The following is a 24348-nucleotide window of genomic DNA, read 5'->3' on the forward strand; positions in this document are numbered from 1 at the left end:
GAGCCTTTCTAGGAAACTGGAAAGAAAGGCAATATGGATAGAGTAATGTAGTTAGAGGGGGGAAGCCACATGCACTTCTTTGTTTGCCATTTAAAGACTTTGTGCTTTTTCTTAAGGTTATCAGAAATGATATGGATAGGTTTTAAGCAGAGCATGACTACAGATTTATAATTAAAGGAAATAACTTTGTAGCATGAGTAATGGTTTAGAGATGGTAAGTGTGGGTGTAAGGAGACCAGATAAAGGTTGACTGTATTCTGGGTCTGAGGCTGTAGGTATCTTGCTGGTACCAAGGCAGCAGCAGAGGGGTTTGAGTAAAGTAGCTGGATTTGAGAGGTAGAATTAACATAGCTTGGTGACAGGATGTAGGAGTAGAGGGAAGAGCCAAGAATGGTTTCCGGGTTTCTGGCTCGAACACTTGGATTGATAGCAAAAACCATTTGTTGGGCCTGGAAACACTGGGGGAGAAGAACACTGGCCTGAAACACTGGGAGGCTAGGATAAAGAGCTCAATTTTGGATGTTTTTTTTTTTAAAGATTATATTTATTTATTTGACAGAGAGAAATCACAAGTAGATGGAGAGGCAGGCAGAGAGAAAGAGGGAAGCAGGCTCTCTGCTGAGCAGAGAGCCCGATGCGGGACTCGATCCCAGGACCCTGAGATCATGACCTGAGCCGAAGGCAGCGGCTTAACCCACTGAGCCACCCAGGCGCCCCTGGATGGTTGTTTTTAATGTGCCTGTGAAACATTAAGGGTTGATGTGTAGTATTTAAGATACAGGTTTGAAGCACAGAGGATTTTTTTTTTTTTAAAGATTTTATTTATTTATGTCAGAGACACTGTGAGAGAGGGAACTCAAGCAGGGGGAGTGGGAGAGGGAAAAGCAGGCTTCCCGGTGAGCAGGGCTGGATCCCCAGGACCCTGGGCTCATGATCTGAGCTGAAGGCAGATGCTTAACAACTGAGCCACCCAGGTGCCCTGGAGCACAGAGTTTAGTCTACAGATTTGTCATCTGTATGGCTGCTAAGTAAAACCATGAGAAAAGATGAGACTGTCTTGGGTGAGAACATAGAAAGGAAAAGAGCCTAGGATTATTGATGTTTGAATAATAACGGCTAAAAATACTTCTAGTGAACTTACCTTAGGGGTCAGGCATCATTTTGAGTGATTTATAAATTATGAAATCATTTGAGTTGCCCAACATCTCTCTGATGTAGGTCCTGTTTATTTCATAAATGCTAAAAACTGAGGTGAGAGAAGGTAATAGAAAAATTACTGGCAAATAGCTGGAGAAATGGGAGAAGAATGGAAGTGTAGTGTTATTAAAAACAGATGTTTGTAAAGCCAGAGGATGACTTCATCTTGAAGTTCTGAGAAGTAAACCAAAACAAGAGCTATAAAAGATCTGTGGGTTTGAAAGGTGGATTGATATTGCTGATTTTGGCCAAGACAATTCTGGTAGAATGGTGGAAACAGAGTCCAGGTTGATTAGGGCTGAAGAGGAAATGGACTGTGTAGACATTTTTGAAATTTTTCTGAGACTGGAAGGAGGTGGTTGCCAAAAAGACACTTTTTATTTTTCTAATTTAAGCTGGAGGAGACTTGAACTTTTTAAAATGCTGGTTTAAGCATGAGCTGAGAGGGAAAAACTCAAAGATTTTTAAACGGGAATCACAGAGTAAGATTTCTTACGAAAGGGTAAGTGAAAAGGATCCAGGGCACAGGTAGAAGGATATCTTCTCCAGTAAACAAGGAAAGGGAGGAAGAAAGGATGGATCACATTGGATAATGGAAAGTTGAGATAGTTCTATCTGATGCTGCTTTTCTTGAATCAAAGTTAATACCATTTAGGATAAATATTGCGGGGGGTGGGGAGTATATTCCCTTCTGGTTTTAACATACCTCTGAGGGATGTATACTGATTGTGTTGTCTGTGCATTCTTGGCTCAGTAGTTGGAATGCTTCTTCGTTATTTTTATTATGAAACATGATCCCAATGAAGTGCTGTATGTAGGTTATATTGCACCATAAAGCAGGCATCAGAATCCACCACTCAACTCCAGCAGTACGTTACTAGCACCACTGAAGCTCCTTCCAGTCCTTTATCTTTGCTGTAGCCTGACTCTAAACTCTCTACCACCATTTCCTTGGTTTATTTATTTATTTATTTTTAAAGATTTTATTTATTTATTTGACAGAGAAAGATCACAAGTAGGTGGAGAAGCAGGCAGAGAGAGAGAGAAGTAGGCTCCTCGCTGAGCAAAGAGTTGGATGTGAGGCTCAATCCCAGGACCCTGAGATTATGACCTGAGCCAAAGGCAGAGGCTTTAACCCACTGAGCCACCCAGGCACCCCTCCTTGGTTTATTTTAATAGTACTTGCTTGTTGCCCTGAAATCTGTCAGAATTGCTCTCTTCCATCTTTTATTTACTTATTTATTTTTTAAAGAGTTGATTTATTTGACAAAGAGAGAGACAGCGAGAGAGGGGACACGAGCAAAGGGAGTGAGAGAGGGAGAAGCGGGCTTCCTGCTGAGTAAGGAGCCTGATGTGGGACTCGATCCCAGGACTCGGGACATGACCTGAGCAGAAGGCAGATGCCTAATGACTGAGCCACCTAGGCACCCTCTTGTATCTTTCAATAAATGTTATCTTATTATATGTTCTGCAGTTTGCCTTTTTCATTCATTAAGTTTAGGATTTTTATGTTAATGAAAGTAATTAAATTGCTTTACTCAGTAGTAGTTTTGTAAGTAGACCATCTTCTACTTTGAGCAAGCTTAACACTTGTTACTGAGACACAAAGGCAAGGTTTTTTCAGGTTATATACCTATCCTGGACTGCAGGGTATGCCCGTAGTTAACTTCATAATATAAAAATGCTATACTCTTCCAAAATGATTTTACTAATCTATGCTAATACTGGTAGTATCATAGGAGTTTTTACTGTTCTGTATCTTTGTAAAGATCAGGGCACCTGGGTGATTCATTTGGTTAAGCATCTGCGTTTGGCTCGGGTCATGATCCCAGGGCCCTGGGATGGAGCCCCGGGCGGGGTGGGGGGCTCCCTGTTCAGTGGGGAGTCTGCTTCTCCCTCTCCCTTTGTTCCTCCCCTCTGCTCATGCTCCCTCTCTCTGTCAAATAAATAAATAAAATCTTTTTTTTTTTAAAGATTTTATTTATTCATTTGATAGAGATTACAAGTAGGCAGAAAGGCAGGCAGAGAGAGAGGGGAAAGCAGACTCCTCGCTGAGCGGAGAGCCCGATGCGGGGCTCAATCCCAGGACCCCGAGACCATGACCCGAGCCGAAGGCAGAGGCCCAACCCACTGAGCCACCCAGGTGCCCCAATAAATAAAATCTTAAAATATTTAGTATTATTAGACTATGTTAAAACTGGTTTTTGAAGTATCACGTACATAAAATTAACCCATTTTAATTGTGTATGTGAATGATTTCTAGTAAATTTGTAGAGTATGCAACTTCATGATAGTCCAGTTTTCAAACACTTCCGTAACCCCTCCAAGTTCCTTTTTGTGTCCTTACTTGCTTTCTAACTCTAAGTTTCTTTTCTGGATCTTTCTATAAGATAGTCTTTCCCACATGGTTTCTTTGACTTAGCATTGTTTATGAGGTTCACCTTTGGTATAGCATATATCAGTAATTCATTTCTTATTGCTGATGAGTGTTCCTTTGAATGGTTATACCACATTTTGTTTATCCGTTTACCAGTTGCTGGATATTTGGATTGTTTTTATTTGGGGCCATCAGGAATATGCTGCTATACAAATTTGCATGTAAGTCTTTATGTGGACAAATATTTTCATTTCTTTTGGGTAGATAGCTATAAGTGGAATACTGTATTTATGAAGACTTAAAAATTTTTTTTTTAAAAGATTTTATTTATTTATTTGACAGAGACACTGCGAGAGAGGGAACATAAGTGTGGGAGGGGAGGGGGAGAAGCAGGCTTCCTGCTGAGCAGGGAGCCCAATGTGGAACCCGTTCCCAGGACCCTGGGACCATGACCTGAGCCGAAGGCAGACACTTAATGACTGAGCCATCCAGGCGCCCTTAAAATATATCTTTTATGTGGCTAGACAATTTCCCTATCTTCTTCTGTTTCATATTATTGTTCTTCCATATAGATTTCAATTAAAGTCCCATTAAAAAATCTACCCTTTGTCTAATTACCAACTTTGTTCACCAATGAAATCTTTTTTTGTTCATCTATGATATTTTAAAAAAACCCTTAAATTTACAGTATTTCTGTTACAGTACTTAGTTTTGTCTGTTACAGGTAATTGTTTACAAATCTTTTCTACTATAGAATAAATTTCTTTTTTTTTTCTTGGAAAACTATTTGAGAGAGAGGGAGAGTGCCTGCATTTGGCAGTGGGTAGAGGAAGAGAATATTCAAGCTCCCTGCTGAGCGTGGAGCCCAACATGAGGCTTAATTCCATGACCCATGAGATCATGACCTGAGCCAAACCTGAGAGTTGCATGATCAACTAACTGAGCCACCCAGGCGCCTCCGATTTTTTGAAGTTGCTTATTCATCTGTGTGATCCTTACTATGCTTCTTGTGTACTGTATTTGAGTAGTGAATCAATATTGACAGGAATTCTGATGGCTTATTGCTCCTAAGAACAACAGATCTCTGTGACTTTATATCTTATAGATAGGAACTCAACTTCAGCTCTGTTATTATAGCTCAGATTTCTGGTATAAAAATTGAATTTTTAGGGCACTTGGGTAACTCAGTTAAGCCTCTGCCTTTGGCTCAGGTTGTGATCCTAGGGTCCTAGGGTCAAGCCCCATGTCAGGCTCTCTGCTCAGCAGGGAACCTGCTTCTCCCTGTCCCTCTGCATGTTCTACCTGCTTGTGCTTTCTCTCTCTGTGTCAAATAAATGGATAAAATCTTTTTAAAAATTGAATTTTTATATTTAATTTTTAGATTTTTTATTTGGAGGGGGTGAGGGGCAGAGGGGGAGAGAGAATCTCAAGCAGGGGCTCAGTCTGACAACCCTGAGGCCATGACCTGAGCCAAAACAAAGAGTCAGATACTTAACTGATGGAGCCACATAGGCACCCCTAAAAACTGAATTTTTAAATTTAACTTTATATGTAACTTCTATTAAATGCTCTATCTCCTTCTTACTTTTTTGAGTATATATAATAAATGGGCTAGTTCATAAAGTTTTAAGTCTTCTCTATTATTTTTATAGGAACACTTAGATTCTGACATATTGGTACTTAGAAGTTAACAGAATTGATGTTTTCTTATCCTATTTGGTAGGAAGCGGTAGAAAAATATGAAGAAGTATTACATAACTTAGAATTTGCCAAGGAACTTCAGAAAACCTTTTCTGGACTGAGCCAAGATGTGAGTATGTTTTCTTTGCTTTTTCTGAAACTACTGTATTGATCTTGAGGAGAATATTAGTGTCCATTAATGATGTTTGGTTATCATCCATCTAATTCCTGCTGATATTTTATTGGGATTGACAATAGCTAATGAAGAATTACTGTTTCCAGATTTCTGGAATCTCAAGAAAACACAAAATCATATCTGAATATGAGATACCATGAATAAAGTATTAGTTCTCTAAATATGTATTCACTGTGGTGTTATGGCAACCATTGAGAAGGGTAATAACAGCTATTTAATAAATACATTTATGAGCAAGATTTTATTTATTTATTTTTAAGCAGTCCTTTTTTATTTTTATTCATTTATTTTTTAGAAAAGTAAGAGGGAGAGGAAGGGGCAGAGGAAGAGGGATAATATAAACAGGCTTGAGATCATGACCTGAGCTGAAGTCAGGAGTTAGACACTTAGCCGACTGAGCCACCCAGTCAGTTCTATGGAAGAGATTTTAGAATATAGGTTTATAAATTTATGGAGCATATGCTTATAGGTTTAGCATTATTTAACATATTAGGAAACAGAATTGGTAAACTTTTTCTTGAGACCATGATAGCTAATACCAGGAAGATTTGTGATATTTGTTAAGAGTCTGGTTTCACAGCTTGATATATTCTTTGTGTTGGCAGTTGAAATTTTTATCTCTGACAGATTTAGTTAGTAATTAATATGAAGTAATTAATATGAAGACTTAAGCATTCATTAATGAGGTATTCTAAGCTGCTTTAGAATTGTATTAAAAGGCCCTTCAGAGATCATGTTTTAACAATTAAGGAAATTTTTTTTTGTAAATTCATTTCTGTGGTGGGGAGCATACTTCCTAAGATCGTACTTTTTGTGAATTCCACAGTTACTTAAATATTTGTAGGCTATTTTATTTATTTTGAGAGAGAGACAGAGACAATACGAGCAGGGAGAGAAATAAGCAGATTCCTGAAAGAGTGCAGAGCTTAATGCAGGGCTGGATTCCAGGACCCTGAAGTCATGACCTGAACCTAAGTCAGATGCTTAACTGACAGAGCCACCTGGGTGCCCCTGGATATTTTCTTCTTGTGTGGTAAACTAAAATTCTCTTTTTTATCCTCTGGCATCAAAAACCCTCCAAAACAAAAAAAGCTAACATAATAATTTCTAGTCTGAAGACATCTACCATCTCAATCTTTGTAATATCCTTGCTTTCTCTGGATGTTTGACTTAACTTTCAGAAGGTAGTGTGTAAATGTGAAGTAGCTGGATACAGAGCCATTACCTTCTGTTTTCTGGATAATTCTGTTAATGCAAGTTTAAGATTGGGGCACATAGTGGCTCAGTTGAAAAGAGCCTCTTTCTTGATCATAGGGTGGTGAGTTCAAGCCCCACATTGGGGGAGGACCTACTTAAAAAAAAGTCTAATGGGCGCCTACATGGCTCAGTTGGTTAAGTGACTGCCTTTGGCTCCTGGGATCCAGTCCTGCATCAGGCTCTCTGTTCAGCAGGGAGTCTGCCTCTCCTTTTGACCCTCCCATTCTCGTGCTCTCTCTCTCGATCTCAATCTCTCTCAAATAAAATCTTAAAAAAAAAAAAGATAAAAAAAATAATTAAAAAAAGTCTAAGGTGATACTATGGTGACAACCATAGTGTATTTTAACTCAAGTTTACTCATTTATCACTTAATTCTAGTACTTTCTGTGAATTCCACAGTTACTTAAATATTTGTAGGCTATTTTAGATACTACTTTTATTTTTATTTTTATTTTTTAAAAATTTTTATTTATTTATTTGATAGACAGAGATTAGAGATTGATAGAGAAGCAGGCTCCCCGCTGAGCAGAGACCCGGATGTGGGGCTTGATCCCAGGACCCTGAGACCATGACCTGAGCCAAAGGCAGAGGTTTTAATCCACTGAGTCACTCAGGCACCCCTAAATACTACTTTTAAATCAAGTTTTTTCTTATACATGTATGATTACCCATCCCATGTTAGGTTTATTTAGTTTTGACCCACTTCACTATAAGTAAACATTTCATCTCTTTTCTCTGGTTGGATGTTTGGAAGTTTACTTTTGTAATACTTAAAATTTTCTATTACCTCTCTTTACTGAAGTTATTTGATAATTTTAGTTTTTTATTCAGGTGTTTATTTTTTCAAAGTATGATGGTTTTTTAAATTTTTAGATTTAAATTTTTAAAAAAACACTTCCCATGTACCAGGTACTTAATGTAAGTTCACTTGATTTTTTTAGCAACCTAGGAAATAGATACATTATAGTGCCATTTTATAGGTAAGAAATATGATGCTAAGAACAAAAGGAAAAAATCATATTGCCAGTTAATGGTAGAGTGAGGATAGGGCTCTATTTTTTGCTCCTAAGTACCATGTTCTTTATATTAGGATATAGTATCTTTCTATATACATGTTCTTCCACTGCTCTTGTCTAGAGGTAGTTACCAGTTCACCAAATTATATTGATAACCATTAGGTTATTTTTTTTCTCATTTATACTGTGGGTTTACTTTCACTTTAGGTGAGGTGTTAAAGTACATTGGAACATGCCTTAAAGCTGCTTGCCAATTACCTTCTAGCATAGTAATTTTTGGACTTTCCTTTTACTAGAGTTTTTCTTTTGTCATATCTCTTTTTATGGGAGTCAGTTTTGCAGTGTATAACATTTTCTATCCCTTCAAACTAAATTTGGAAGCCTTTCTTTTCTTCCCAGCTCTATCTGTCTTCAAGACATGAGCTCTGTCCATTGGTGGAAATTTATCATTCTAAGAGGAATCAGAAGATAAATTTTATTATTCCATATGATTTGTCGATAGTGGTTTACTTCATGTGATCTTCCTTCTTTACAAATCAGTCCTCAGCTGAAAGAAGAGAAGAAAATGTATCCTGATTTCTTAGTTTCTATAGAAATAAGGAGAAATAGTCTGTTGTCCGTAGTTTCCCGATTATGGTGTAGGAAACAACATACTTTCTTGGCACTTGATTGATTCAATAAATATTTGAGGTCCTGTCATCTGTCAGGCTCTCTGCTGGGCACTATTGATACATATTGGTAAACAACAGAGATATAGTCCCTGTCATCACAGATCTGAAACCTAATTGAGATACATCTAAATAAAAGGTAACCATTTAATAGGTACTTTGATAGGGGAAGTTCAGGGTATCCTGAGCCTGTAAGAACATTTACTACAGCCTAGGGAATGGCTAAGAACAGTTCTGAGGTAATCATAGGATATAAACTTGAAGATGCCCTCTGTGTCAGTTGCTTTTCCTTGTACCATCATGAAATTTTCCCAGAAGAATCCCACTGTCTTGGAGAACTAGAATTGCCCCCTCTATTCACTTTCCTCCTCTCAAGCAGAAATGGGGAGTCCTGTAGTTGTGGTAAATGTTTTTGGGGTAAGTCCATATTGAAGTCTTGGAGAAGGCATTTCTGAGCCTTTACCATCCTGAAAATATCCTAGCTCACATAATCCCAACCAGTCCATTTCTCATTCTCAGAATTTTACCTTTACTTACTGTCTCTTGTCCTTGGTAGTAGCACAAGTTAAATTTATTAAGTGACTTTCATACCCCCTAGAAAGGAATTAATAATGCCATAATGAATCTTTCCCCTGAGGTTTCCTCTCATTTTAATCTGTTAGGATTTATGAACATGTCTTCTGTAGAGTTTTAAATATGATGATATACCAAAGTACTTTAATCTCATATAGGCAAAATGTTCTTTTAGATTTTTGTTTGTTCTCTTAATCTTCATAACTTGGAAAATATCTAGTATGATGGAAATACTACAATTAGAGGAACAACTGGGGAGAAAAGACCTTCTAGGTTTCTTACTGGAAATAGATGATACTTTTTATTAATTGGTAGTTTATGGACTTCTGGGGCCCATGTGTTATATCAGACTTTAAGGGATTATGGTTCTGAGCTTTAGAGTATAGACTCAGTGCTGCTTAGTCTGCATACATATTTGTTTGATGGAAAATTTATGTTCTGCTAACTGACCGTATATGTTTGGTTAGCTAAATAATGAAAAATACAGCTCCATCCAGACTGATGAACTATTATGAAAATACCTCAGTTTAACCTAAAAACTATTTGGTATGAATGTTTTAGCGTTATGCTTGTAAGACATTTTATTTTTGTTTGGTTTTCAATTCCTTATGCTTTGGCTAGTCACCTTCAGATTGTTGAAGATTGACCATTTCAGTTGAAATATCTTCCTAGAATGAGTAATTTAAAAAAACCCCAAACTTGAAAACCAAAGCATTTTCTTAAAATCCTACGTCTAAAAAAGGTTTGATTTACATAAATAGGGAAAAGTTAAATTTTGGGATTATTGTGCGTATCAGTGATAGGTACTTTGTTTCTTATCATGGTGGTGTCAGAGGTACTAAATACAACCTGGAGTTTGGAGATGTTTGGACATTCTCAGCTCTGGTTACCCGAGGCATACCAACTTAATACTCTGTCCCTTCCTCAACTGAAAAGGAAAGGGGTTAAATGAACGTGCAGTTTCACTGTGTGTGTGTGTGTGTGTGTATGTCATTTATCATCTGATCTCAACCCTTTGGAATTAGACTTTTGTGGACTGTGAACTACTAATATGGGGTGGTAGAAAGTTGTCAACTTTAATGAGCATTTGTTTTAACAGCTACTTAAAGCTCAGAAGAAGGCCCAGAGAAGGGAGCACATGCTAAAGCTTGAGGCTGAGAAGAAAAAACTTCGTACTATACTTCAAGTTCAGTATGTATTACAGAACCTGACACAGGAACATGTACAGAAGGATTTCAAAGGGGGCTTGAATGGTGCAGTGTATTTGCCTTTAAAAGAACTTGACTACCTCATTAAATTTTCAAAACTGACCTGCCCTGAAAGAAATGAAAGTCTGAGGTAAGCTAATGAAAATATTTTCCTAAAAGAAAACATACGATATTTTAGCCTATTTTAAAATTTTTTATATTTATAGTTTTATACATATATATGCATATAGATAATTACATGTTTGTATTATAGTATATATGTATAGAGAGATTGAGAGAGAGAAATTAAGAAAATATTCATTTCATTTACCCTGGGAAACACTGGCTGGACCAGACTGTGACAGGGTTGATATTGATAGGCTAGAAGGAAACTCAGTTTGAATGATCTCACTAACATGCTTGTTCAGTTGTAACTTTGATTTAAAAAATGATACAAGTTTGCCTCTGTACAAGTATTAATTATAAGACTGATTATATGTTATACTTAAAGTTTTTTTTTTGTTTGTTTTTTGTTTTTTTTTGTAATTATCTCGGGCTCTTGTATTACCTGAGAGTCTTTGCCTTCTTACTACTGCTGTACTTAAGTGGAGGTAAATGGAATTTAACTGGGCCAGTATCATTAAACTTTCAAAGTGAGAATTATTTGGTGGTTGTCTTATGCTGTGAATAAGTACTGAGAAACAAATCTGATAATTTAAGAGACAAAGTCAGCAAATTGAGGCTACCCAATTTTTCCCCCATAGTTATCCATTTGCTGTTTTCTGGTTTGATGGAGGAAATCAGCTAATGAATAGATCTCTGTGCTTCTGCTTTGTTAGATAAAGGTCCTTCCTGTGTTGTGCCTGCTGGCCATGCTAAAGCACAGTCAGATTTCAGTTGTTACTGGAAATCAGTCCTGTATTGGGGGGAAAAAACTCAATAAAACTTAATTTTAACCTATATATAACCATATATATATATTTTTTTATTTCCATTCTGATCATCTAGTCCATCATCTTTATCTATTTGGGTGTTTTCTTCTCTTCACTTTAATGGATTTAGGAAGTGTGGCTTACTTTAATATGTGTAAGTGAAATATAATTTGGAAAATAAACTGCTGTCTTTATTATTTATTTATTTTTCAAAAGATTTTATTTACTTATTTGACAGAGATCACAAGTAGGCAGAGAGGCAGGCAGAGAGGGAGAGGGGGAAGCAGGCTCCCTGCTGAGAGAGCCTGTTGAAGGGATCGATCCCAGGACCCTGAGTTCATGACCTGAGCCCAAAACAGAGGCTTTAACCCACTGAGCCACCAAGGTGCCCCTAAACTGCTGTCTTTAAAGTCAAATATAGCTCTTAGTATTGCTATTCCACTGTTCTTTCATCTAGGATGTATGGTTGATAATTAATGACACTGCACTGACAACCTTAGAAACTCTGCTTTGTCTATTTCTTAATAGTTCTATTTGGTAAAATACTTTGTTTTAAGGGAAAATGTTTACATCTGAAATCCCTCACTGGGTATTTAGTCATCTTCTATAAAATTTGAACGTTTTCATTTTGAGAGAGTAAAAAGACAAAATTAACATTGAATGTCTTGACTGTTGATGGAGCTATACTGTATAAATTGTATTGCTCCATATATATGTGTATATATATATGTATGTATCTTTAAAGCTACTTTTGTGCTTCTGCTGCTTTTCCTTGTCAGTGTTGAAGACCAGATGGAGCAGTCATCCTTGTACTTTTGGGACCTTTTGGAAGGTAGTGAGAAAGCAGTGGTAGGAACGACATGTGAGTTTTCTCTTATCTGGACTTAAGCAGTAAATACTAGACTTTGTTTCGAAGTTTAGGGCTGTTTTGTTGTTTGTTTTGATATTGAGGGCTGAAACTGTCAGTCCATTAGAATTTACATGTCAGGCAATACTTCCTTCATTTGGAGAATGATCTCTGTTTAGTTCTTTTAAAAGCAGCTATTTTGTAATTACACTCACTAGAATGGAATCTAAGTAGAGTTTTGAAGTGGCAAGTCACTATGATTTGGGAACAAGAGCTAAGGACTCATGCTGGCTTAACCATTTTGGGGTTCAGTTCTTTGCATGGTAGTACCTTTTCTATTTAGGAATCTTAAATCCACACATTGTTAATGGTAAGGCTTATCTACCAGATCTAAGAAAATATAAATGGTATGGGTACATGGTATATTGAAACATAGTTGTCTATCTATCTGGAAATGATTTAGAGAGAAAGAGTCCTTTTGGCTTCCTAATAGACTTTGGCCAATTGACTAAGTACAAATAGACATGAAGTACATAGGTTTGTTTGTTTGTTTGTTTTTTAAAAGATTTTATTTATTTGACAGAGAGAGACAGAGAGAGAGGGAACACAAGCAGGGAGAATGGGGAGGGAGAAACTGGCTTCCTGCTGCGCAGAGAGCCTGATGCTAGGCTCCATCCCAGCTGGGATCATGACCTGAGCTGAGGACAGACGCTTAATGTCTGAGCCACCTGGGCACCCCGAAATACATAGTTTTGTACTAGCTTAGGATAATGAAAATGCTAGAAGTGAGTAAAAATTTTTGTTACTAGTGATTGCTTCCTTTTAAAAAATATCTAAGTATGCAGTATAACTATTCAAAATTCCCAAGTCCTTCCAAGTTTAAATCATAGAAATTTTTTTCTTGGTTACAGTGCAAAATGATATGAATAACTTTGGGAGACATAGTTTGGTGGTTTCTTATAAAATGCTTACTATGTGACCAAGCAATTACACTCATAGTACCCAAGAGAATTGTAAACGTACATTCACATAAGTACTTGTACATGAATGTTCGTATCAGCTTTATTAATGATAGCGCCAGACTGAATACAGCCTAGATGTACATCAGTTGATAACTGATAAACAAAATATGGTATGTCCATACAGTAGAATGTGCTCAGTAATAAAGGAATGAAAGGTTGATACATGCAACAACATGTATGTGAACCTCAGTAATTATGCTGAGTGAAAGAAGCCAAACCAAAAAATGAGTACATAGTGAATGATTCCATTTATATGGAATTCTAGAAAGGATATAACTAGAATGATAGCAGGTCCGTGGTTCTCCAGGGTGTGGGTGGAGGGGATTGATATAAAAGGGGCATGAGGGAACTTTTGAATTGATGAAAATGTTTTATATCCTGGTTCTGGTGGGAGTAACGTCCTATGTTGTATCTGTTAAAACTGTACACTTAGAATGCTTGAACCCATTTCAAATGGTGGAAATGGAGGCCCAGAGAAACTTAAGTGACTTGCTGAACTTTGAAATTCTGATCTTTAAAATTTATTTTGGTTCAGCATAAAACAAAGATGTACTGCATATTTACTCTTCATGGTACTGACCAGTTCTTTGAATTCCCCCTATGTAGGATATTATGGCATACTGTAACTAGGATAAAATTATATTAGGATTTCTGTCCAAATAATTTTCATGAACTGTTAGGTTATGTGATAACTAAGTCTTAATCACTCTTTCTTAGACAAACACATGAAAGATCTGCTGTCTAAATTGCTGAACTCAGGCTATTTTGAGAGTATCCCAGTCCCAAAAAATGCTAAGGAAAAAGAAGTATCATTGGAGGAAGAAATGCTAATAAAATCAGAGAAGAAAAAACAGTTATTGAAAACTGAATCTGTCAAAGAGTCAGGTTTGTTGTGATCTCAGAAATTCTTTAAAGTGGTTGCATTTTTTAATACTTAGCACAAAATGAGTCAAATCATTGTAAAAAGATTGCCTTATTTTGATTTGTCAATTTCTTATGCATGGAAATACCTACTTACAGCAGGATAAACTTAGGTTTAGAATATGTTTATAGGCTTTATTACCATATTTACAGATTGAACCTTAGCAGAAACATAAGGTTATTCTTTGTTATAAGAGAATATACTTTTCAAATGAGGCCTTTATGGAATTTGAATGGACTTCTTTATTAAACTGCTAGTAAGATAATTCAATTTAAAATTGTGTAAAATGTCATAGTAGAATCCAGAATGGTAGTAGAATGAGAACAGAAATAAAGTTAACAGATTTGGAAAAAAAGTGCCAAAGTCAGTGAAGGGAATAAACTTTTCAAAATTCCACTTTTCTTGGGGGAAGAGATACTTTGAATCAGTGTCACTTTTGTTCTTGTTTGTTGGGACTCAGTTTATTTAGAAAATTCCAATTCTGTGTAGGTAGTCCAGGACAGGTTTCCAGTAGCCTCTACTAGCACGGTTCACATTATTTCTCATGTTTATTTTCTCTTAGTTCTTAACACTAAGTCTGATGCTTTAGTGTCTCCATTCCCTTACCACCTTCTATCCTTAAACTGGCTTTTAGGAGGCCTTTAAGGGCCTATAAGAGGCTCTTTTAAGGCCTGTATTTCAAGCTGAGATGACTAATTTTTACCCCATGGCTTGGAGCTATAGTCTCAACTTGAAAGGAGTTGTATTTGTGCATAAGAAATGATAGCCTTATTTTCTTTCTTTCTTTTTCTTTTTTTCGATAGTCTTACTTTCAATCAAAAATCAGTTTATAGCTGGGACTTGACTTTAGAAAATTGGCTTTTAAGGAGAGTCACTAGCTTCAGCTAGCTTCAGACCACATGCTTTTGACCAACAAGCAAGAGTGGGGATTACTCCTGCTGTGAATATATTTCATTGTACTATCCTTTTCCTCTTACTCTTCTGAAATATGTCACTAGAATGATTATAGTTGTAATCAGCCTAAAACATTTGGTTTATTTAGTACTCAAGGGAGTATTATCTTTCCAGAGTCTCTTATGGAACTTGCACAGCCAGAGATACAACCCCAGGAGGTAAGTTTCTGAAAGGTAATTTGCTGATTTTGGATTTTGAGACTTTTGTATAGTATGTTTGGGAGCTGAGGCTCTGACACTAGATTTCTTAAGCTTGAATACCAGCTTGCAGCTTACTTAGCTTAGTGACTTTGGGTAAGATGTTAAGTCCAGCTGTGTCTGTTGTCCTCTTATGTAAAATGAGGATACTAATAATGTCTGCTTCATGTTACTGTGAGGATTAAAGGAGTTCAGTTCTAAATTGCTTAGAATTTGGCCTGGTGCACAGTAACTGCTCAAGTGTTAGCTGCTGTGCTTGGCCCTTGTGTTAGAATTTAAAGAAGGATTTTGCATTTGTCAGAATTTACTCACATTGGTAATTGAATATTTGTTCTCTTTCTGAAGTGACATTAAAATTTTTGGAAGCTGAAAAGAATGGAAGAGTCAGAGTCAAAGTACAATTGAGATGTAAAAGAAATAAAAGGCTGGTAATTCAGGAAACGTAACACTTAAGGTTAAATAGTGTAAATGTGTATAATTGAACTATCCTCTGCCTTAACATTTTAGGGAGTCAGATAGGTAGAATAGTCTAAGGTTGGCAGAGGCAGAACAGCCTTGGTAAAAGAACCTGAATCAAGCAAACTTGGCACTGTGATGTATAGTTCTTACTAGTTTTAGGTGAGTCAGGTACAGATTGCTACTTTTGAAGTATTGAAGGTGGTATTTCTGTTAATTGAGAGAAAAGGAATGGACAAAAAAGTAGGATGGTCTTTTCAAGTATGATAGAGACGGAAATTTCCCATTAGCATAGTGACTCAGACCAATGGACATAGGAATACTAACAGAATTCAGTGTTCCCCTCAAGGTCTTTTACAAATTTTGTGACTCAAGCACGTATTTTTCTCTGCTAGTTTCTTAACAGACGCTACATGACAGAAGTAGATTATTCAAGCAAACAAGATGAAGAGCAATCCTGGGAAGCAGATTATGCTAGAAAACCAAATCTCCCCAAATGTTGGGATATGCTTACTGAACCAGATGGTCAGGAAAAGAAACAGGAATCCTTCAAATCCTGGGAGCCTTCTGTTAAGCACCAGGAGGTATCAAAGCCTGCAGTTTCCTTAGAACAGAGGAAACAAGATCCAAAACTCAGGTCCACTCTGCAGGAAGAGCAGAAGAAGCAGGATGTCTCCAAACCTAAGCCAGCTCCTAGCCAGTGGAAGCAAGAAGCTCCTAAATCCAAAACAGGATATATTCAAGAAGAACAGAAGAAGCAGGAGACATCAAAGCCTTGGCCGGTTCAGCTGCAGAAAGAACAGGATCCAAAGAAGCAATCTCCAAAGTCGTGGACACCTTCTGTGCAGAATGACCAGGACATCACCAAGTCATGGACCACTACCGTGTGTGAAGACCAGGATTCAAGGCAGCCAGAGACTTCAAAATCCTGGGAAAACAATGTTGAGAGTCAAAAACACCCCTTAACACCGCAATCACAGATTTCTCCAAAGTCCTGGGGGGTAGCTCCAGCAAGCCTCATACCAAATGACCAGCTCCTGCCCAGGAAGTTTAATACAGAACCCAAAGATGTGAGTTTGTTCTTATCAGTCTGCTTTGGTCAATGTAGGCATAAATAAAAACTTGTAATACTTTTTTAGTCCTCTTAAAAAAATTTTATGAGACCCATGTTAAGTATATAAATTATTTCACTTAATTCTTTGATGTGTAGTTTATTGTTTTCCCTAGAAAATTGGAAGTAGACCTAGTTTGTGTTTTGAGCCTAACCTGAGATGAAATTTCCACAGTTAGAACATACTGTTTGAATGCCCTAATTTTAACGACATGGTATGACATAAAAATAGTGGATGGTTTGGATAAGATCATAATACAAACAAGTCAGAAAAATAAAAACATGCCATAGAATGAGGGGCTTTATTTTTTTTTTAAACTATATTTCACTCATTATCTTCCGCCTGGCACACATGACTTCTGACAGAAGTTATACTTTTCTGTATTTTCTTGTTACTCTTGCACTCATTTGCAGTCGTTCAGATTAGCCTGTATTCTTCGGTGGTTTTGTGGTTGTCGACATTCCAGAAGGTGAGGTAGGATCCTAATTAGTTTTGTTTCTGTTTTGAAATGAGAATTTTCTGGAGATGGAAACTATAGATTTTAGTATTCTGTAACTAGATTTTGGAGTATGAGATTTAGTTCAAATATAAGACCTTATTCAATTAATGATAAATAACCCATTTCAGGAAGATAAGACTTAAAGCGAATAATCCTTGGATGCACTGCTATTTAGTTTATTAAATTACAAGGTCTTTACTCCTATTGAAATGTAAAGTTGTTTCAAGCTTGCTTGCTAAGAAATATGAACTTCTCATCTTCCCAGTGTTTTCCGTCTCTGGTCTCTTTCTCATAATGTTCCCTGCACTTCCATGTCGCTTTACCCAGAGGCTTTCTGATAAATCTTTGGTCTTCTAACAGTAGGAAAAACATTTATGTGGAGAAATCAAAGCATTGAATTTTATAAATAAATTGTCCCTACCTTATGGCAAGAGAATTTTAGTGTTGTCTCCTTTTGCTTGCCTTTCTTCTTTTCTTCAAATGCTAGTATCAATTTTAATTTCTTTCTGACCCTGTAGAAGATTGATAGTCTTGCTTCATTAACTAGGTATCACACAACAGTAATTGTGATATAACTATTTTGAGAAACTTATTTTAGAAACCAATTTAGTATTTTAGTAAAGCTGTTATAAAAAACCTAATATAGGGGCACCTGGGTAGCTCAGAGGGTTAAGCCTCTGCCTTCAGCTCAGGTCATGATCTCAGGGTCCTGGGATCGAGCCCTGCATTGGGCTCTGTGCTCAGCGGGGAGGCTGCTTCCCCTTCTCTCTGCCTACCTCCCTGCCTACTTGTGGTCTCTCTCTCTCTCTGTCAAATAAATAAATAAAATCTTTTAAAAAATTAAAAAACCTAATTTAAAATTCCATTCCATTACAGTGCTGAGCCTTTACATACCAGAATATTATGCTATTTGTTGAGTAATATTTAAAATCAGTGCTTTGTTGGAAAGGCCGAAACTCATTTAATTTGCTTTTAATGGTACAGATGGCATTATATTGAAGTTGCAGGGCCTTTCAGTGACTGAGAGGACACTTTTCTGTACAGTATACCGTTTCTCTGTTTTGCAATCTCAGCTGTCTAGAACATGAATAAATACAGTCAAGGGCAAAATAGAGTTCCAGGTCAAGAGACTAGATAGATAATGTGAAATTAATCACTAAAGCTTGTACTTTCCTCCTAAGAGGATCTCTTCACATCTCTTCATGATGATTTGGACAGGCTTAGCTGTGTGACTTCCTGGTGAATTAGAAGGTGAAGAGCTGGTCTGGTAGGGGGAGGCTCACTGGCAGCTGTAGGAAGTTAACTATACAAGCATTAGGTCTAATTCAGGGTATACAGCATTGTAAGTGATTTAGTGTAAAGGCTAGCCTCTTTATAAACATAAGTAGCCCCCCAAAATATACTTACTTGGTAACAAAATATAATAGCATATTTCCTCAATTTTAGGGTGTATATGTATATATTTTTATACCTTAATTTTTCTGAAATCAGATGTTTAACAATGGGGTTTATATTTAACGTGGTAGTAATTTTTTCCTCTGGGAAAGAATCATTTATGTGTCTTCTTAGTGGCATTTAAAAGGACATAAGCTGATTATCTACAATGAAAAAATTTTGGCAAGGAAGTTCTGTTATTTTCGGTCTTCCCTTTAAAAAAGGGTGTTTTAGAAATATTGCCATTAAAGGTGTTCTGAAGAGGAAAAAGTGTTTAAAGTTGGGTTTAACTATTTAGAAAATGCATTTATGGAGAAATTCTTCATCTAAGATAAATCCAATAAATGGATTTTGCTATGTGTCTTGATTTCATTAAGACACAGCGATAGCTAGCTGAGTTTACTGAATTAGTATGTTGGATGAGAATTTCACTCTTACACATTATGGATTTATTTTGTAGGTGCCTAAGCCTATGCATCAGCCTGTAGGTTCTTCCTCGACCCTTCCAAAGGATCCAGTATTGAGGAAAGAAAAACTGCAGGATTTGATGACCCAGATTCAAGGAACTTGTAACTTTATGCAAGTATGAGTCATTCTTAAATGAATCTTGAATGATATTCCTGGGGCTACTAGTTTCTGATTTCAAGCATTACATTGAAGTTGTTAAGAGCATAGATTTTGGTGTTCAGAATATGGGTGAATCCTAGGAAGCTCTGCCGCTTCCTAGCTTACACAGTTCAGGAAGGCTACTTCACTGTTTCAGTGTCTTTTGAAAAATGAGTTCTTATTCCTAAATTTATTGTGAGTAATGAACTAAACATTTAAAAAGTATAAGTGCTTAAATAATTTCTGCTGTAGATCATTGGTAATTTCCACTCAGACTGTGAGGACCTGCTCTGCTTGGTATCTGGTAGGTGCTGTTGTGTGTACAAAATCCCAAGACATTTATCACCTTCAAGAAGTTGTTATTCCAGTTGTAGAAGATTGTAGTGTTATGGCAGTAGTTAGGTGCTAAATTGTGTTGTACTGAGTCTTCCAGAGTTTCAGAATAGTATGGTAATTACTGAGGGAAGTAGACAAATAAGATATTTTTGTGTAGTAAAAAGATCCTGAATTCTGGAGTAGAGCTGTGTTTAATCTCAGTTCTGCTATTTACTAGTTGTAAAATCTGTGGCAAGGTATTTAGCCTATAACCCTCTACTTGTAAAATGAGGGAATTCCTTACTTACGTAGGTTATGTGAAGATAAAGGAAAAAACTAAGGTGATCACTACAAGTGTAGCTTAAGTATTCAAAATGTTGGAAACATTTCTGGGAGAACCAAGATAGGCAGATGGGAGAAGAGAATGGTTTCTCATTAGGAAAGGTTTAATAACTGCATGAGCTAGTTTAGTGGTTGAGATAAGATAATTAAACCCTCCTCGGTTGGGCATAATAAAAGTGAGGTTATAGGATTAATGCTTATGTTTAAGAACTCAGGTCAAGTGGGGGTTTTTGTTTTCGTCTATCTCCACCCCCCCCCCCCGCCAAGGTAAGCCTTGGAATTACTTGACATAATTTTAAGGTTTGACAGTTACTTTAGATTTTAAACTCTCTTTTTCCTCTTAATGAAGACTAGGTTATTAACATTTTGTGGTAGTTATTAGCTAGATTCTTTATAGCTAATAGCTATGGATGACATCATGAATAGTTTAATGGTATTAGCTTTTTTTTTTTTTTTTAATTTATTTGGCAGACAGAGATCACAAGTAGGCAGAGAGGCAGGCAGAGAGAGAGAGGGGAGGAAGCAGGCTCCCAGCTAAGCAGAGAGCCCGATTTGGGGCTCGATCCCAAGACCCTGGGATCATGACCTGAGCTGAAGGCAGAGGCTTTAAGCCACTGAGCCACCCAGGCACCCCTTGGTATTAGCTTTTAAATGAATAATTGTTTCTAGTATTGGTTTAAAATCTTGTCTTTAGGAATCTATTCTGGATTTTGACAAACCTTCAAGTGCAATTCCATCGTCACAGCCGCCTTCAACTACTCCAGGTAGCCCCGTAGGTATGTACTCATCCTAATACTCAGAATAAACATGCATAGGTTTAATAGTTGTTTTCTTTTACAAATAATTTTATAAGCATTAGACTATGTGTGATAATTTATTCTAAATATCTAGATGTCATCAGTTATGTAAGGGTAAATTACCATTAAGACATTAGTATACTCATCTGATCTGTTTACATTTCATTTATTATCTTTTAGAATACTTTTTTTTTTTTTAAGATGTATTTATTTGTAAGAGAGAGAGAACATGAACAGGGGGGAGAGGCAGGAAGAGGGGGAAGCAGGCTCCCTGCTGATCAAGGAGCCTGATGCGGGACTTGATTCCAAGACTCTGGAACGCAGGTGTCCCTCTGTTTGCATTTTAGGGAAAGTCTCCAGATGTTTGAATGGAGATGTGCAATGGCTGTTTTTGCAATATATGTTTTTCTGAAGTGACTGGAGTCCTTTCCACTCTGTAAATCTAGTGTGGAAAATTTTCAGTCCTCATTATGAGTGAAATTACCTCACATTTGGTACATTAATTAACACAATAACTAATGATGCAGCTTAGAATCGAATCTGATCTGTTGTACAAACTTTAGACTTCTTGCTCTACACTCATTTATCTCAGGGGAGGAATGAGGTATTTAAAGCCATAGTCCAGTTTGTAGTGAGGAGCAGACACCAACTAGAAGATTAGTATAATAATTCATGGGTGAAGTAAGGAGAGTAGAGAGTAATTAACAAAAGTGATGGACATTAACAAGAAGAAACTAAACCAAAACTGTATAATTGAAAATTATACTAATATACATGATCAAAGAGAAAAAAATCTCAAAGATCTGTGACTCAGCTAAGACTTATTTTGAAACTTGGAACTGGACTGTAAGTAGTTGATTTCTATTCATGATAGCTCAGATTTTATCTTCCAGATTACTATTACTAGTTATTTTTTAGAGTAATAGTTCTTTTGGGAGACTTGGAATGCTGCTTTTGCCCCTCTAATCTTAAAGCATCATTATATATTATAGAAGGGGCTGATCACTGATCCTCTGACTTTTTAAAACTCTTAATAGAAAATTCATGGTGAATTTGGGATCTAGTTCTTCCATCACTGCTTTTTTTGTAAAGTGATAACTTTTGTTTCCACTCAGTTGATATGCATAAACTTTTCTCCTCAGTAGTTTACTGTTGATTTCACTCTTCGCAGCATCTACAGAACAAAATCTATCCAGTCAAAGTGATTTTCTTCAAGAGCCGTTACAGGTAACTTCTCTAAAGTAATCTTTTTTGGCTATTCAGGGAAGAAACTCTTGGTTGGATAAGAATGATTAGACTTGCTGTTTTCTAATATACTTTACTAAATTATTGAAAATAATGTTCTAGGGATGTCTAGTTTTTTAGATTAAGTACAGCTAGTACTCGAAAGGTTACCTAACGACCATGGGGAAGAAGATATCTGTTAGAAAAGAGAAGGCTAGCTGATTCTAGTAAGGAAAAAGCAAGTCTGAAGAATACAGAGGTTCTTTGTTTGGGAATCTTTCTTTGCCATTGAGCTCCCTAAGTCACTTATTATAGCAGCTTGTAAAGGGTCTAAAGAAAGTTACTCATTTTGATTAACCCATGGTTAGCTAATCTCCCACCTCCCTCCATACATACGAGTTAACCTGAGGGACCAGATCTTTGAGATCCCTGATGCCACATTGCATTTCCATCATTAGTGAGTTTGAGGTTTGCTGCTTTTCTGCTTATTACTTTAAAAAAAAAAAAAAAGAAAGAAAAACAAAAAGAAAAACAAACAAACTTCTCATGATCCGTCTGAAAACCTTATGGCAATTTTCTTAACAGTAACAGCTCTGACAGGTTAAATATTTTGACCAGATGGCTCAACAGTTGTTGCCTTCCTGTCCAGAAATTTCTGAGTAAATACCATTTGTTTACAGTGGTTTATATTTAGTTTGATAAGGTGTGGCTCAGCTTTCAAAATGCATTTGTTGAGTTGAGTCCCTCACCTCACTGATTGCTTTGAGTGTTCCATTTTATCTTGTTTTAGCTGTTAGGTTCTACACGAGGCTTTCATTTTGACAAGGTAAATTTTTTTGAAAAGCCACTGGTCTTGTTTAGCAGTTCTCAGGGGCAGGGCTCTGGGTGGCTGCATCAGAAGCCCTTGACCTGTCAGATCAGAATTTCCAGGGGTGTATTTAGTCATCTGTATTGGTAATAGGCTTCCTGGGTGAATCTGCACATCCATTTTTTTTTTTTAAAGATTATTTATTTATTTATTTCACAGAGAGAGCGAGCGAGAGAGATCACAAGTAGGCGGAGAGGCAGGCAGAGAGAGAGGAGGAAGCAGGCTCCCCACTGAGTAGAGAGCCCGATGTGGGGCTCAATCCCAGGACCCCGAGATCATGACCTGAGTCGAAGGCAGAGACTTTAACCCACTGAGACACCCAGGTGCCCCTGCACATCCATTTTTTGGGAACCACTGGTCTCCAGGTCACGTTTACTCACTAATCTAAAACTACCTTCAGCTGGTCTGCTTAACAATAATTTGTAAGCAAGAACTACCATAACTTTTTTTTCTTTTTTTTAAAGTTTTAAAAATTTATTTGACACAGAGATAGAGAGTACAAGTAGGCAGAGCAGCAGGCAGAGGAAGAGGGAGAAGCAGGCTTCCCGCTGAGCAGGGAGCCCAATGTGGGGCTCGATCTCAGGAGCCCGAGATCATGACCCGAGCTGAAGGCAGCCACTTAACCGACTGAGCCACCCAGGTGCCCTGAACTACCATAACTTCTGAATAGTACTGATGTGAAGAATGTGTCTCTATTTTGTTGTTAAGTGAATCTTTTAACTAAAATTGAACAGCTTAAGTATCAAGTGCCTCGAGTTGCCTTAACAACTCTCTCGGGCAAGAGAGAGTTATGTCCCCACGATAGCCAGGCCCAATTCTTGTTACTTTAATGAGAGGGCCAGAAGAAAGGCCTAATTTTAGAAACACTATAGCCTCATAATAATTCTAATATTTTGGTCAGATCTAAATTATTCTTATTTATTTAGGTATATAAAGTGTTCAAAGGATTTAAAAATGATTTTTCTTAAGACCTTTTTAAAGTTGGTCTCCATTTCCTTCCCAGGAAGTGGCTTTTCTGGTGACCACCTCTAGAAGGTCACTGATACATAACTGCTCCAGATATTTGATAGCCATTCATTAGTTTCCAGTGTACCCAATTATGTTACTTGGGCTTTTGAGGGTCACATCTCAAAGCATTTAGATAAAAGGAGTAGATTCATTGATACTTCAGACTGCAATTGCTAGAGTTTTATAGATCTATGTTATGTTCTATTATCTTTGTGCGACGAATTCTTTTCTAGCCACTTCAGGTTTTTTTTTTTTTAAGATTTTTATTTATTTATTTGAAAGACAGAGGTCACAAGTAGGCAGGGAGGCAGGCAGAAGGAGAGGAGGAAGCAGGCTCTCTGCTCAGCAGAGATATGGGGCTCCATTCCAGGACACTGGGATATGAGATATGGGGCTCCATTCCAGGACACTGGGATACGAGATATGGGGCTCCATTCCAGGACACTGGGATCATGACCTGTGCCGAAGGCAGAGGCTTTAACCTGAGCCACCCAGGCGCCCCTTACTTCAGATTTTTATTGGTGGTAGTTGTCAAAACCGTAGTTCTGCTGTGCTCTCAATTTTTGTTTTATAAATATTAGCTTTAATTTTTGTTTCACAAATATTTAATTTTTAATAATAGCTTTAATTTTTTGTTAGAATTTTGATGCCACTGTGCTTTA

General features: G+C 37.0%; 1 protein-coding gene across 14 annotated transcripts in view; it reads left to right on the forward strand.

Moving 5' to 3' along the window:
• The window catches only part of CAPRIN2 (caprin family member 2), a 47964-nt gene that overhangs the window by 10676 nt on the left and 12940 nt on the right, over positions 1 to 24348 (forward strand). For 13 of the 14 annotated variants that reach the window (XM_059402716.1, XM_059402715.1, XM_059402717.1 and 10 more), the window contains exons 4-12: positions 5298 to 5384; positions 10064 to 10302; positions 11863 to 11945; positions 13670 to 13837; positions 14943 to 14986; positions 15877 to 16551; positions 18987 to 19109; positions 20484 to 20565; positions 21758 to 21813. In XM_059402716.1, the coding sequence (XP_059258699.1) occupies positions 5298 to 5384; positions 10064 to 10302; positions 11863 to 11945; positions 13670 to 13837; positions 14943 to 14986; positions 15877 to 16551; positions 18987 to 19109; positions 20484 to 20565; positions 21758 to 21813 (1557 nt within the window). The remainder of the gene's footprint in view (positions 1 to 5297; positions 5385 to 10063; positions 10303 to 11862; positions 11946 to 13669; positions 13838 to 14942; positions 14987 to 15876; positions 16552 to 18986; positions 19110 to 20483; positions 20566 to 21757; positions 21814 to 24348) is intronic. The other variant, XM_059402712.1, reaches the window with a different exon arrangement.

This window comes from Mustela nigripes, chromosome 6, assembly GCF_022355385.1.
Source record: "Mustela nigripes isolate SB6536 chromosome 6, MUSNIG.SB6536, whole genome shotgun sequence".
Classification (NCBI taxonomy): domain Eukaryota; kingdom Metazoa; phylum Chordata; class Mammalia; order Carnivora; family Mustelidae; genus Mustela; species Mustela nigripes.